Consider the following 16,140-nt stretch of genomic DNA (forward strand, 5'->3'; position numbering starts at 1 on the left):
TTCCTGTCTCTCATGCATACTTTTGACTGAACAATTAAAGGAAGTAAAGGAAATGTGAAGATGTTCTTCCTCATAAGTCAAACCCTGATGTTGCATGAGACAAAACAGACAGTAGAATTACTGGAAAGTCTTAGATTTAAAGATTTCTATGCCCCTGCCATTTATTGAACAGGGGATTAAACATCATTTGAATCACCTATGTTTTGAAAATAAGTATTTCTGTAAAAATACAATTTAAAACTTTTTTAATTCCAGTGTCCAGAAGGAATAAGTTGTCTTATTGCTAGGCAACAACCTTGCCTAGTTTCAATTTCATATACCTTTTTTTTTCTACAAAAAATTATATTTGTCACAGTAAAACCATTTATTTGGGGATTGAGTCTAAAATTTAGATGTTGGGATAGGTATCCTCCTATTTTTCATGCATCATCTTTTCAGTCCTAGTGATGTATAGCTGAATAACATTTTCCAGGGAAGAACACTTGATTAACTTTACTCTGGAAACGAACAAGCTTGAGAATCCACCTTCATGCTCCAAGAACCAGAGTAAAATACATTTCTACAAGGAAATTTTATCTGGAGATTGGGGTGTAGGTTGTAGAGAGTAGGGAACGTATTCACAGTACTTTAGACACTAATGCTGGTTATTTGTTTTGTCCTTCATGGTTATTTCTCTTTTGGCTTGTTCTGTGTTATGGAGATAGCAAATAAACAAAACTAGTTGTGATTTAAGGCTGGTGGGCGTGTCAGCACCACATAGATCCTCTCTCCCTGGTCCCCAGTGAGCTGGGCAAGACAGTCACAAGAAAATGAGAAAGCTCATGAGGTTGGGATGAAGACAGATGAAGACAGCAAAAGCTGCATGCACAAGCAAAGGAGAATAAAAAATTTATATCCTCCTTGCCATCAACAGGTATTCATTGCCTGCAAGAAGCAGGGCTCCTTCACATGTAGTGGTGTCTTAGGAAGACAAATGCCATCACTCCAAATGTCCCTACAGTCCTACTTTGTGTGATATGGAGTATCTCTTTGGCCAGTTAGGGTCAGCTGTCCTGACTGTGTCCCCTCCCAACCTTCTCACTGATACAGTGGTATTACAAGCACATAGGGCCTTGGCTCAGTGCAACCACTGCTCATCAACAGCTAAAACATCCATCTGTTTTCAGTGCTGATTTGCTTACAAATCCAAAGCAAAAGTCCATATAAGCTACTTGAAAGAAAAAGTCTAAGCCAAAATCAGTACAAATAATGCCCACAAATCCACACTGCATCCCCAATTCCATACTGTTCATCTCATGCTCAGGTCTAATGTTATCCAATACATCCTTATTGTCCTCACCACTTCCTGTCTTTTGATGTATACACAGATCCTTCATGTATGGACCACCCTTGTAAAATGCCCACAGATGTTCACTGAGTTGATTCAGTCCATGATTTGGAGCTTCATTTGGTATGTTATAGTGATTGCTCAGGACAGAGAGGTGGTGTGTTTTGGGGAGTTACTGAGCACAAAAGTCAGGTCAGGTCACAGCTGCGCTTGTGCTGCCTTGCGTGGGGCTCATCCGCTGCTGGTTTGAGGTAGGTCCTTTTGTAGCAATTCCTGTAACATAAAATGCAAATTGTGGATTACAACAAATTAAAGGTATTTCCATTAAGTCTCCATCTCTTTGGGTCAGGCCATAGGATCTAACATCCCTCCCCTTGCCTCTGCTCCCATGTGAGGTCCCTTCTGTGGTGTATGGGATATCGTTCTTCAAGAACTGGAAAATGTGAGTCCTCTCCTTAGCTACAGTCTTTCCAAATGAGATTTCTCCAGTGTGAGCCCCCTGTGGGGCCACTGCTCCTAATGGGTGTAATGAATTGTGATTTAGATAGTTTAATGAACCACTGTCAAAGGATTTTAGCAAAAGCGTCAATTACTAAGATGTTGTAAAACTGTGAAGTACAGTTTGGTGCCAGAGTTCACTCTATTATTGTGTGGACCAATCATTTGAACAATGATTCAAAATTACAAGGCACAAATCAAAGTTACAATTCTACGAAGGCTATATGCAATATCAATCACTTTAAAAAGACCTGCCTTTGGGAAAACAGCCTCTTTACTTCAAGGAGCAACATGGAGAGGCCACCCAGCTTCAGAGGGCATCACTTCCCTGCTGCCGGGCAAGCAGAACTCAAGGCTCACTTAAGCTGTCATATTTATGGAATAATGTGTTTTGCTCATAGCCAAATTGTGTACAATGGGAAAAGTATGCATGAGACTTCTTGTGCCCATAACTTCCTTTGTTCTGTGACAAATGATCCTTGGAAAAACCACTTGCTATTCATTTCTTAATCGCATGATCAGTGTTCCAAGCTCATGAGCATGGATGCTCACTGGGTCACTCTGCTCCTTTGTGGGTTTTCAGGGAACAGATAAAACTGGAGTTCTTGGCCCATTAATTGCTCAGATCTTTATCTTCCCTCAAACCTGTACTGTTTGGGACACATGCATCTGTCACAATGGGTACCTGTCTACAGGCCACAGCACCTGCCAAGAGGTGGCTCTAGTATGGGGTTTCCATAGGCTGGAGCTTCCTTTAAAGCACATTCACCTGCTCCACTGTGGAGTCCCTTTTCCTGACTTCTGCCATGGTGTTGGATGTTTTGTACATAGCAATGGAGCATAGTATCTTCTCAGCACTTTCTTGCACTGCTTTTCATTTCTGGTTTTCTTTCCCTTATTCTTCCTTTCTTGTGTGCTTAGTTTTTCTTCTAGTTTCTCGTGAACTGGTGCCTTCTAGCAAAGAAGCTGGGCTCCTTCTAGATTATCCATTTATGTCCTCTTATATGTTATTACTGTACCTATATTTAGGCACTGCATAGAAAAATCTAGTGCTAGCAGAATCACAGGCAATTGTGTTGTACTTACCCTTATACTTTTAAAATATTCCACATAGTGTTAATGTTAATGAAATACTGTTCTGTTTCATTGTGTTCAGTTATCTTAGTATTAGCGTTTTTATATTTTGTGATACTAAAAATCTGTATCTATAGAGGTGCTAGATTTCTAGCATTATTTTGATGTTTACAGAATTCTTGCTTTGACTCTTATGGATACTAGTTTTGAAAACGATGCATTTAACTAGTAAAAAGTGTGTCATAAGAAGGCCTATAATAGTTGAGGATTTATTTATCTGCTTTTAGCATGGATCTTATGTTGCCCAATGTTAGTGAATATTAAATGGAATTGGATTCATTGACTTGGTTGTCATCTTCCACTCTCCTCATTATCTTTTTCCTTAATTAAGAGGTGTTGTTATCTGTGCCAAGATATCTGTGCCTTGTGAAGCAAGGAAAGACTACAACATTACTTTAGTAATGAACTCTAAGAAACTTCTCTTGACTTATTTTCATTAATTGAAATTGCTCGTAACTTCTATGAAGTGCTTCAGTTTAACTACATGACCTAGACTGGATATGTAGGAATATGTTCCATATTTTTACCTGGAATTACTTAAAAGAGGCATACAATTAAAGGGGTTAGGAAAAAGTTCTTAATTTTTCTTATTTCTAATTCTAGTAGCCATATATTTATTATCTAAAGAAGGGTTATTGAGGCATGATTTTGCAGGGGGTGTGTCTGGAGTTGGGGGGTGTTATGAATAGTATTTGGACTGACAGGTCATTCCAACACCCTTCTGAGCAAATAGAAACTGTGGAAGTAATCACTCCAGCACTCTTCTAAGAATGTTGTATTGAACTAGGAATCACCATTTGCAGAACAGGTATAAAGGTGCATTACATCGGCATGTCCAAGGAGAGCTAGAAGCTTGCTAGCATTAGCATTCCTGTCCCTGCTGCTGTCCTGACTCCTAGCTACACACTGCTGTTTCTTTTTTTTTTTTTTTTTTTCCAGTGCTTAGCTTCATCTAGTACCTTTGGCAACTGCTCCAACTCAGTAATCTGACAAAAAAAATCTAGCATGTCCCTGCAGTGGGAAGTTCAAGAAACCTTTGGACAATGCTCTCAGGCCCATGGTGTGACTCTTGCCTCTTGTATTGTGCAGGGCTAGGAGGTGGACTTGGTGATCCTTGTGGACCCCTTTCCAGCTCAGAATGTACTATTTTTTGATTTATTACCAATTAAACAGAGTAAGATACTAAGAAATAAGAACACACTTGCAACCAGCTTCCCTCAACCTCAACTTCACTCTCAATTCCTCTCATTTCCTGAGCTGTGCAGGGGAATAGGGAATGGGAGTTGCAGTCAGTTTATAATGCTTTCTTCCTGCTCCAGAGTGGGGTCTCTCCTGTGGGACACAGTCCTCCATGAACTTTTCCAGCATGGGTTCTCTTCATAGTTTTGGTTCTTTGAGAACAGGCTGCTCTAGTGTGGATCCCCCATGAGTTGCAGCTCCTGCCAAGAACCTTCTCCAGCATGGACTTTTCAGGAGCTGCAGCTTTCTTCAGGGTGTATCCACCTTCTCTGGCATGAGCTCTATGGGCTGCATGTGGATCTCTGGTGCCTGGAACACCTCCTTCTTCTCCTTCCTCAATGACTTTGGGGTCTACAGTGTTGTTTCTCTCAGTTATTGTCACCCCTCTCAGCTGTTGTGCAGCGTTCTTTACCCTTTTCTAATTACCTTATAGCAGAGGCATCACCAACATGGCCAAGGGGCTCAACTTTGGGCAGCAGCAGGTTTATCTTGGAGCTAACTGGAACTGGCTCTGTCTTAGAGCTTCTGGTGTCTCTCAAAGAGCCAAACCTAATTCAATGTCCTTCTTAGTGAAGGAACATGCAGTGAATTTAATTCGTATTCATCTGTAATGCATAACTGAACTTAAGTACTTGAAGTGATCTCTCATCTGCTTTATCCTTGGAGGCTAATCCCAACTCTATAAAACATTCTCCCTTTAATATTTTCTGGTTTTGCATAACAAAGGGAAAACAAAGGGCATTTCAGTAAACTTTTATTCTTACATTGTGCTACTGATAGTGATCTGGATATTAAATGAAAGCAGAGGCATCTTATGTGTTTTCCCTTTTAGGCAAGTAATTAGTATCATCCAGCTTGTTCATTTTTTCATTATATGAAATTAGCAGTTTGCTGAGATGTTGTCTTTCTGTAAAAAGTGTTGATCTTTCTTGACAAGAGAATTTTGCCTGTTTTGATACCTGGTCAAAGCAGAAGCATTAGAAGGTGATTTATTGTGAATAAAATGCTTTTTAAATGCTATTAAAATGCACAGTGGGAGAACCAACACATGCTGTCTTGTCTTCAGACTTCTGAAACATATCTGTGACTCTGAAGAGAAGATTGAGATTGTTTAAAGCAGTTTCAGGCTGTAAAAGTGAATTTCTGCTTGAAGTCTCCTGTTTTACTAATGCAAGCACAACTGTATTAATATAAACAGGAAAGAAGTTTTTTTGGTGGTTTGCTTATATATTTCTGTTCCTTGTTCTTAAACAAGTTCATGCCAGATAGTTTACAGTATGGTGATGGAGAAAATGAATAAAAAAATCTTATTTTGAACTCTCTATCCTGTTTTGAAAAATCTTACCTTAGGATTCAGAAATTGATGTGAGTTTCTAGAATTTCCAAGAACAATAATTTTATTTTGGTTTTAAACACACTGGCAAGTGTCTCCAGATTGTGCACTATTAAAATTCTTTTTTGGGTATTTCTTTGTCTCATACCTGAGTGTGCATTGTGTTGAGGAGTGGCATCTGTTGTATTTACTTCAGGAATGGGAGGAAAATGGGAAGGTAGTCCTAGGACAGCTCTACTTGTTGGCAAATAACCAAATCCTAAGAAGAGGCTGTTCAATAAGATCACATTATAAAGTAGTAGTTAAATCTTTTCTGCATCTTTTTTTTCTTACACATTTTCTTCTGATTCCACAGAGTCATCACACAGTATTAAAAAATTAACAATTCTAGGCGTTTATCTGACATAATCAAATAAAATCTTAATCTTTTAAGTTTGTCCATTCTGCCCCAAATCTGGGAGATGCTGAGGGTGTCAGCTGGGTGCAGAGATTGGTGACAGCAATTCTGACTCCTTGAGTTGTGGTTTGTTTGCCTCCCTTGGTTTTTCTCTGTTTTCTCATGCATATCCTGATGCTCACAAAAAAAAATCTGAGGCTCGTTTTAGTTTCTATATATTCTATAAATTTTTGCCCAGTAGCCCTTGGAATAGTATCCTTGCTTTTTTCTTTGCATAAACAATTATATATAAAATAATCTGTTTCTTTCCATCCTTCTGTTTGTGATTTCCATAACTACTATTGCTGTATGAGTTGCCTACTAAATACTATTGAATGCTTCCTTTATTAATAGGGTTCACTTATGGCTTGGGGCCATAGGGCTTATGATTTTCTCTTGTTACAGCACTTAGGAAACTGCAAGTTGTGTTGTGAACATGTTGGTCTCCAAAAGGGAAGAGTGTCAGGAGTTCTTCATCCTCCATTTCTTTGCTGTATAAAACTTCATTTAAAAAAACAACAACAAAAAAAAATCTGTCTAGTAGGTAAAACTTGCCATACTTACTGAATTGACAGAGTATTGGAAGGGTTTTACTTTATTCTTTTTCTTGGTACAGATAGTCTATCTTAAGATAGTAAGTAGAACTTACTTTCCCAGTACGAAACTCATAAAAATGCTTCATGGATCATCAGAATATCTCAAAATAAGCTTAGATTCAGGATTGAACTTTTTTCATATGTTGTGTTGCCCTTATAAACAATCCTTTTAAGGAGAGCTTAATATTAATTACCATTTTATTCTTCTAGTTAAATGGGAAAGAAATACATATTGTCTAATTTTAACATGCTTGGAAAGCATTCAAAGAATAGATACTGTTAGAATGAATCCAGTTTCACTGCTGAAATGCATACAAGAAAATTCAAATTACGGTCCTTTATTTAATGTATTAATATTGTTTTCCCTGTGATGGACTGGGCAATAGGTTTCTGTATAATATTTCTTTTAAAAATAGGCATCATACTTACTCTCAGCAGAACAAATTTTGGAGAAGGTTAATTTAAACAATATTAAGAGCAATCATGTTTCTCTTTTTTATTATCCCTTTGGTATTCATATCTGAAGTTTTTGTTGGTAGCAGAAGATGGGAATTTGCACAATATAAATTAAACCAAAAGGCAAGCCATATTTGAAAAGTTACCAGTTTAATTTTTCAAAAATATGTTTAATACTACACCATATCCAGTATGGGTTGCTCCCCAAGTAGGGGCAGCCCCAACTGTATGCTCACACCTTTTCTGTTGCAATAGAAGGCCAGCAGTTGCCTGCTGGCACAGTGATCAATTGATCTGATACAGAACTAATACCCTGCTGGGGTGGGCAGGGGGAGGACATTGCCTTCCTGAATAAACACAGAGCAAGAAGAAAAAAATACAAGGCAGCCAACAATTACAGTGGGTGATTGGAGATGCTTTTCCATGGGGCAGTCTTGTACTACAGAGGGTTGTTGTGAGCCAAGGGCAGGATCCAGCAGTTGGCCTTGTTGGACCTTATCCAACTGGCTTCAGCCCGTTGATTAAGCCTGTCCAGAACCTTCCTGCTCGCCAGATCAACACTCCCACCAGCTTAGTGTCATCTGTGAACTGTCTTAGGTGCACTTGATCCCCTGGCCAAGATCACTGATAAAGATGTTGAATGAGTTTGCACCTGGCTTCATCCTCTTTGTACCCTTCCTTCATATATTTCTATACCTTGATGAGGTCTACTTGATCCTTCTCTTCTTGGGGTTGAACAGTCCCCACTCTCTCAGTCTGTCCTGGTAGCAGAGATACTCCAGTGTCTTCAGCATCTTCATGATACTTGGTTGGACTCCCTCCAGTATGACCATGTCTTTCTCACACCAGGGAGCCCAGCACAGGACACAGCACTCCATGTGTGGCTTCACCAGCACCGAGGGGAAGGATCCCCTCTGTGATGTCCCGGCCATGCTTTGGGTCATGCAGCCAAAGGTATCATTAGTCTTTCTGGTGGGTTAGCCTTGGCTAAGCACCAGGTGCCCATTCCAAACTGCTCAGTCACTCCCTTGCTGAGCCAGACAGGGGAGAAAAAATATTATGAGAGGCTCATGGGTCAAGATAAAGACATTTCTCCTGCCTGTCAAGATCATTCTGCATAACAGCACAGCGCTCTGATGTATCAGTTGTGTGTCCCAATCCAGTGTTATCTGTGTTATACATCTCCTAACCCCTAAATATGTTTTGTGAGATATTTTTTATTGATGTTGGGTATCAAAAGGTTGTCTGATTTGGTGGCTTCTTGTGAAATGTGTTTTTCTATGAATCTGTGTCCTAGGTGGCTGCATTTAGTACATTAGTTAATCCCTAACCAGATCCCACAACATATTGAATATCCTGTGTAATTAGAAGCAAAGTGTTCCAACCTGGAGGCCTAGCTGCAGTTCATTTGTTGAACTGGATATTTTTTCTTGTTGTCTGTCCAGTTGTTGTCTAAGCTTAAAATTTTGCCTAAGACAAAATGTGAACTTGGCTCTAGCTGAAGACAAAACATAAGGAATTCTTGCTCATTTCCATGACTTCAGTGCATAAGAAACAAAAACAGAGATTCAAGTATGAGAAATTACCATCTGTGATAGACTTGGATATTAATCCCCATGTATTATGATCATCTTCTGATTTCTCTTTTCTTTGAAGGTAATGGTGGTGGAGGGTGTAGTTTCTGCTTCTGGCTGTTCTCTTAGTACTGTATATAAAACGTTCCAGTGACTAAACAGAAAATAAGAAAATACTATAATACGCTTTATAAACTTGTGATTAATACAGAATTTTTTTTTTATGTAGCTGATTTTTGGAAATTAATTGCTATTCTTTTTAAAGATGTACTTGTAATTTGTATAATGTCACACTGATATATTGTTACTCTGCTTTGCATTCTATTTTGGATTCCAGCTTCTTGCCTGCCTCTCCTCCCTTACCTCTCCTCCCCCTGTCCCCATTCAGTCTTTGTGCTAGTTGCTTTAGGCTGTTTTTTTCTTCTTTACTCCCTTGTTTTTTTCTTTGTTTGGGTGGAGCATGTGGGATAAAATAGCATGTTTACGTTGCCCTATCTAATTTTCATCTCCCTTTCTCTGCTTTCACTGTGGTCTTTGTCATTAATTATGCCTTTTACTTTATTACTTCTGTTCCCTTGGGATCTCTTACCCCAAACTGAAAGCATGACAGTGGTATCTAGATGTCCACACAATGAACCTTAACTGTTTAATCTTGTTACTCAATCTCTCATCCTTGCTTTTTTCCCTCAAATAATATTTTTCTGTATTGCATCATACCTAAAATTACATTGGAATAGCTTCAGGATAGTGCTGCCTTCTTAAATTTTTTCCTCTCCTTTCCTTCCAAATATAAAATTTCATTGTGCAGGGTTATAATCTGAAATATTAGGTACATTAAACCTCATATTTCATATTCATCCAGCTGATAAACCTTAAAAAGCACTTGGAGATTAAATTGGACTGTTTTTAAGGACAATATACAGATGTCTATTTATCTCTCTACAGCTTAATTTCTTTGCGTTTTTTAGACTATTCCAAATTATTGGTTTACCCCCACCTCATGTGGTCAGCCACAAATTGTCACATATTCTGTTAACATTAACATGTGTTCTGGTGATTTTTGCTATTGCCATGGTTAACTTGTAGTGAGAATTGAAAGCCACTATAAAGAAGCCCTTGTATTTCAGATGGGGAGGGACTATTGGTCTGGTTTCTTAGCTTCTGTCTTTTTATTTCTTTTATATTAAATAAATCTCCTTAATTAAATTGTATACCATATAGATGTTTGTAACAGACTTGATCTAATAGATCCCAGACTTAGTGAAACTGGCATAAACTAAGCATTTGTTCTTATTTCTAGTTATTGGAAATATATTTTCATATTAAAAAAATAGAATATTGTAATTCTGTGTATGTCACAACTCCTTGTATTCTTCCTGTCCCTGTTCTTCAGATTTCTTGCTTGTCAGGTGCATTTCCATAATAGTATGGGAAAAAAAAGACAGAATTTCTTGAGTAATACAACTAAAGAAAGGAAGTGGAACTTCTGGTCGGGTAGTTTACAAAGACATTGAACAGTTACTGCTGTGTAGTTATTCCTTTAAGAGTGAAAATAGTGAAGCCTTATGTTATTGTGGTTAACTTATGTGAACCATATCAGCATGTCACCCTTGTCTTTTTTGTTTGTTTTTAAGTGATTTTTGGTCTTCATCCCAGCACAGTCCTCTATATGTGTTGCAGATTTGTACAGTTGAAATGAAAACAGTTTAGATCACTTCTTCAAATAAAGAAGTAGAGACATTAAAATTTACATTAAAAAATGGAATTAAGATTGTATCATTACTTGCATTAATGGTTTTGGACAGTCTTGGCATATTTTCAGCAAGCTGAAAACTAATATGTGTTTATTTTCAGTTGTTTGTGATTAAATCTTTTTTGCCACCCTTCAGTGAATAAAATTTGCAAGTTTAATGTTGATTAATATAATCAGATTTTTAAATCTTGCTAATAGACCAATGCAAATCTAGTGTAGCTGTTTGCCAACAGGCAGTGACTGTTTAGCCAGTATGGCTTCTTAATGTATGCTTAATCACTTTTGATTTATAAGAAGCCTTTTTGGTACATACATGTGCCCTGAAATGGGAGTGATTTTTTTTTTTTTTTTTAAATACATGGATTTTCATTGGTTTAATGTCAGAATCCTTATTTTCTGTTTCATCCTTATGAAAGTATTTTGACTATGTCTTCTAGGGGCTGGAAGATATTTTAATTTGGGTGGGGTTTTTTTTCTTATTAGTATTTATACAAATCTAGAATACACTATTTAGTATATTCTATTTATACTAATTTAGAAGAATTATTATATAGTACACTTATGTATGATTATGACTGGAAACTTTGCCAAAACTGGAATTCTCAAAAAGTAGAAGAATACTAATATAAATGTCTTCAGTAAGACATGGTATAATTTTCTAGCATAATTATTAAAGAGTACTAAAATTTTGAAATTAAATACCGTATATATTAAAATGGGGAAGTACGAACAGTTGAAATTAAACAGGGGGGAGACTAATGATTTATGCTGACATACCCTCAGTGAATGAAAGGGTAGAAAACTACTCAACTAATATAAAGCAGTCTGATGTCAACAGTTCTGGTTACTGTATTTCCAAACATAATTTTTAAGTATCTTTTTCCTGAAATGGGTATAAAAGCAGCTAAAGTACATAAGAAACAGATACTTATTAATGACATAATGGTTTCTTACAGGTTGAATTAAAACTAAAATATTCTCCCAGTCTGCAATATGTGCAGAAACATTTGGTGATAGTTAATAAAACCTTGATTCTTGCTATGTCAAGTTGGTGCTTTTTTTTCCCCTGCTTGTAGAACACATTATACAAGTGTTTGTATATGTGAAATACTCCACACTTTGCATTTTATATATTGAGGAGTTTTTTTATATTTCTTCCCATCATGTAAAATATGTTTGAGAGCACATTTTGTATATCAAAATGAAGTGTGTCTCTTTCTGATCTTGTATGCTGGAAAGGGTAGGAAAAGAAGGACTCAATAGAACCAATGCAATCTTTACTGGGTTAGGCTAAAGCTCATGAGAAAACCTATTAATGTATTAAAATGCCTCAACAGTGATTTGCTGAGAACTAATGCTCTAATATGTTAGTCATCCTTAAGCTCCTTCTATTTTAACAGGTTATGAAGGATGACTGATGCTGGTTTCTGTGATGCCACTTGAAGTCACCAGTGCTGTGGATTGATAAGTAACATGCAGATTTAACTGCACAACCTGGGCAGAAAGCAACAGGAGTACTAGTCCTTTTGAGCTCCTTAAGTGGACGGAAGTACAGTGTCATCTCTCAGCAAGGGAAGATTCTTCAACACCATTTTATAGCTAATAAAACAGACAACATAATAGCATCCACCTTCCTGATTTACAGTGCATTGCCTTCCAAGACAGATGGTCTGTCAGAAGCTGGAGGATGCCTGCAGAGCACATAATAATGAAGTAGTGAAATGATACTGCTGCTGCTGCTACCTGGTTGTCGAGATCACAGCTGATAGAACTGCACTGCTCTTTTTCTGCTTGCTTAATCAGGCCAGAAATAGCAGGGTGAACATGGCTGGCTTCGTTAGCAACCTGCTAATACTGCTTCTTCTGTTTCAAAACATCTCTTTGGGTTTCAGAAGCCCACTTTCAGTCTTCAAGAGGTGGGTTTTGCAAGAAAATATTATGTGTTGAATGCATGCAGTCAAAATATTACAAAAGTATGAAAAAACATGTCTTAGATAAAAATGTGTTGCAGTATTTGTTCAGTTTTGATCACTGCACAGAATTTTATTTCTGCAATTTGAAATGGCAGTGTTGTCATACTGAAAACAGAAATTCGTGTTTTATCCATAGTGTTGCTCATTAGATAGAAGAATAAAATGGCAATTGATACAACTTTTTTAGTTAACACTACAGCTGTATTTGAGGCTACACAGGGAGTAAATATATTTCAGATGCTACACAGGGAGTAAATATATTTCAGATGCTGGAGTTAGCTTGCAGGATAAGATCATGTTTTAACAAGAAAACATCAACTAAACTGAACAGTCCTGAGAAATTTAGGGATTGCTTGAATTCAAAATTGCATATGTAAACTTTAATATAGTGCGGACAACAGAAGTAGCTTCTTAGCTCCTGAAAAAAGGATTTTAGTGTTATTGAGGTTGGGTACCATACCATTTCTGTATCTATGTATATACATAGCCAAAACTCATATCAATGTTGCATCAATGTTTCTCATGTCTTAATTTTCCATTTCTTATAGTGATCTCCATTTTTCTTACAATTCATTTTTACATTGCACTCTATACAGAATTTCATATTTGTTTGATGTTGCCAAGTTTAGTTTTACTTTGCTACTTGTAGTAGCACAAAAGTTGCTATAAATGCCATAATGTTTGAATTAAAAGGTGTCCCTTGCATTTAATTTAAATTTAATCTGTATAGAATTATAAATCATAGTCTCAAAAAAACCCCCCAAAACTGTTGTGAATTATTAATAGTACTCGACATAGTGTAGTGAACTAATTCTCTGTCTGTACATCCATGTGCCTCCGACAATTTTAGGATGAGATAATAGGTTACGTTTTCAGCTAACATTTTCCAAATTGCTCAGCTCATTAACTACTTCAGCAAGTAGTTATAACTAAGATACATAACTAAGATGTTTTCCTCAGCTTGTGGTGGAGTGAAATTTTCAGATCACTCCTGGAACAACTCATCATTGTCTAACTTCTTTACTAGATCTGTAAAGACCCTTTTTTTAAGAAAGTTGTAACAAAAATCAATATTTGAAAAAAAAAAAAAAATCTTTCTTCCTTCTTTTTCAGATATAAAGATACTAGCACATCTCTTTCCAGTGAATGCCTTGGAAATGTCCAGCCAGTGATTTCCTTTGGTCTGTCAGATTTTGCACTGGACATTCGCATGCCTGCAGTGACACCTAAACAGGTGAGGGAATTGCAGTTTTTGCCTCTTTCTCTTCTTTCAATAAGCTAGGAAAACAAAGCCTTCCCTACGATATCACTCAAAAAAAATAAACAAAAAAATTGGGATAACTTTTATAAATACATATCTATATGTACTTCTCAGAGAAAAATAGGCAACAAAAAAGTAGCCTCAAATGAGAGAAAAATCTCTTCATTGAATTAATTTTAATTGTAAAATGTTGGTTTCATAAACTGAATTGTTGAAGTTTTATAATGTGAAAATTACTAGCTGTGCTAGTAAGACATGCAGTTGCAGTTTACACCAAATCTCAGATGATACATCAGTGAATGTAATTACATTAAACTCTATATTGCTGCAGCTTCAGCAAGCTGAGAGAAAACAACCAAAAAGCATTTTTAAAGGGATAGTACTTCTGACCCAGTATTTTTAACTCTCAAAATACTCCATGAAAGCTATTACAGACAAGTTATGATTTTATATTCTTTAAGGTATGAACTGTGTTATATTCTGCTGAACCAAGTGAGTAAAAGTGAAAACAGTTAAGATTATTAAACTTAACATTCAGATGCACATAAAATATTGAGATTCTACTGTCATGTTCACATCTGATTTCATTAAGCAAGATGAAGAATGATTTTTTTTTCTTTTTGCAGTAAGCCATTGCAGAGAATTATATATATATATCATTAAGAGGTCTACATCTCTTTTAAAGGGCTGCACATACTTGAAAAGAGCAGTATGTTGTGGTGCAGTAGCTGATGACTCATTGTTGCAGATAGTAGTTTTTAAAGGAGTGAAGAGAAAATGAGGTTTTCATGTTTTTGGGGAAATCCCCTCTGGAACATGTAATTAAAGCAAGAAGTGTTATTTTGGCAAGTGCAAAGCAGAAATATGGTTTCTGCTAGATCTTCTTTCTAGCAAAATATTAAACTTCTCCATCAGAAAGAGTGAAAAGTACTCTCAGTTCATCTAGGTGCACATTTATAATTATGAATTATTGATTTTACCTAAGAAGCCATCAGTTGAATGGCTAGGAAACCCATACAAAGAAACCAGTCAGTTCAGATTCCTATTAAAAAACCCCTTCTCTTTGTGTGTTGTAATTTCAAGGCTGGGGGAAACGTTGTCAAAAACCCTGCATTTTTTAAATGAGTTACTGGGTATGTTGAAGGGGTGGGAGAGCCAGGATTTGTCTTACAGTTCATAATTGCTGTTGTTCTGTGGGTGCATGAATGTCCAAGCCCTTACATGACTTAGGAGTGTTCTACATGTACCTGAGTTGTGCATTCTTTTGGCACAGGTACTGCACATGAACATTAATTGGAAACTGCTTAATTTCTACTGCACTATGAAGCATTGCTGCCATTGGCTTTCAAAGTTTAAATATAAGGTCCTAAATAGGTTGTGCTTTTAAAAAAAAAAAATCCTCTGAACCCAGGTTAAATAAAAAACATAGAATATTTCCTTTTCTATTTCTAGAAGGCTTTAGTATTTTAACTGTGTAAATGTACGTAATCACAGTACACATAAATCATACCAGTTAACCTCCATTCATCCTTCCCATTTTCTAGCAAAAATACCAAAAATGGTTTCTTAAGGTGCAAATCACTGCTCTGTGTAATCACATATTGTTATCACCATTGTACCTTCCTTCTCTGTTGCATTTAATTGTTTACACCTATCCACAGAGTCTTCTTTTAAACTAAGTTTGAAGTTATTCGTAGCAAGAATTTTATCTTTATCTGTTTAGATATCCTTATAAGAAAGTGAAGGCCTGTCAGATTTTCATTTCATAGGTGTAGTGAAATTCTAGTAGGTAATATATTTCCTTTCCTAAAGAGCCTTAGAAGTTCAAAAAAAACAATTAAGAAAAAAGAGGTTTAAAATAGTTAACAGTGTACCTACCAACCTAATAGCCGCTTTGATAACCTTATAGACTGACCTCTGTTACATGTAAATAAATTGTGGCAATGAATTTATTTCTTACAATAGTAAACCAGATAACATACATTGTATTTGCCTGAGTATCTCAATAAAGTACGTGATATTTTTTCTAGATGGTTCTATTGTATATATTTATTTGTTCAGTATTCCCACATTCATTTTCAGAAAGTGTAGGGAATTTTGATACTTTGTTTCTATTCTTTAAAGTCTAAATTTTCCCAATTTAAAGGTAATTTCTCTTCTCTTTTAATAGTCTGATACCTACCTCTGCATGTCAGTACCCCTGCCAGTGGATGATGAAGCCTATGTAGGTGAGTACTGGTTAACTGAAAGAACTTAAGCCATTTTGAAGAACCTCAACATTTCCTTTTTTTCTTTGACTCATATTAACTTAATCTTTAGATGTCAGAGTTTCAAAAATGCATTTGTCATGTCTAATGTGGAAACAAACTAGAGGGAGCTACTTAGAGTCAAAATAAAACTGTGTCTGAGGAGATTAATGAGTAACAGCAGTTCAGGAGCTGCATGCAGATGCTTCTGGCAGTCAGGACTAAACAGTCCATTTGCAAAGTATTGGGTTTCTGTCTCTGGCCAGATACTTAATTTTGCACTACTGAGCAGACTGTTTATTTACCTCCTGGTA

The 16,140-nt window shown here is 36.5% G+C and overlaps 1 protein-coding gene across 5 annotated transcripts in view; it reads left to right on the forward strand.

The window, feature by feature from the left end:
- Window positions 1-16,140, forward strand: part of PAM (peptidylglycine alpha-amidating monooxygenase) — a 117,310-nt gene that overhangs the window by 39,579 nt on the left and 61,591 nt on the right. For 4 of the 5 annotated variants that reach the window (XM_041471121.1, XM_041471124.1, XM_041471123.1 and 1 more), the window contains exons 2-4: window positions 11,747-12,262; window positions 13,433-13,553; window positions 15,751-15,808. In XM_041471121.1, coding sequence (XP_041327055.1) covers window positions 12,171-12,262; window positions 13,433-13,553; window positions 15,751-15,808 — 271 coding nt within the window. In that variant the 5' untranslated portion in view covers window positions 11,747-12,170. The remainder of the gene's footprint in view (window positions 1-11,746; window positions 12,263-13,432; window positions 13,554-15,750; window positions 15,809-16,140) is intronic. The other variant, XM_041471126.1, reaches the window with a different exon arrangement.

The sequence above is a fragment of the Pyrgilauda ruficollis genome, unplaced genomic scaffold (genome assembly GCF_017590135.1).
Source record: "Pyrgilauda ruficollis isolate IOZ18807 unplaced genomic scaffold, ASM1759013v1 scaffold257, whole genome shotgun sequence".
Classification (NCBI taxonomy): domain Eukaryota; kingdom Metazoa; phylum Chordata; class Aves; order Passeriformes; family Passeridae; genus Pyrgilauda; species Pyrgilauda ruficollis.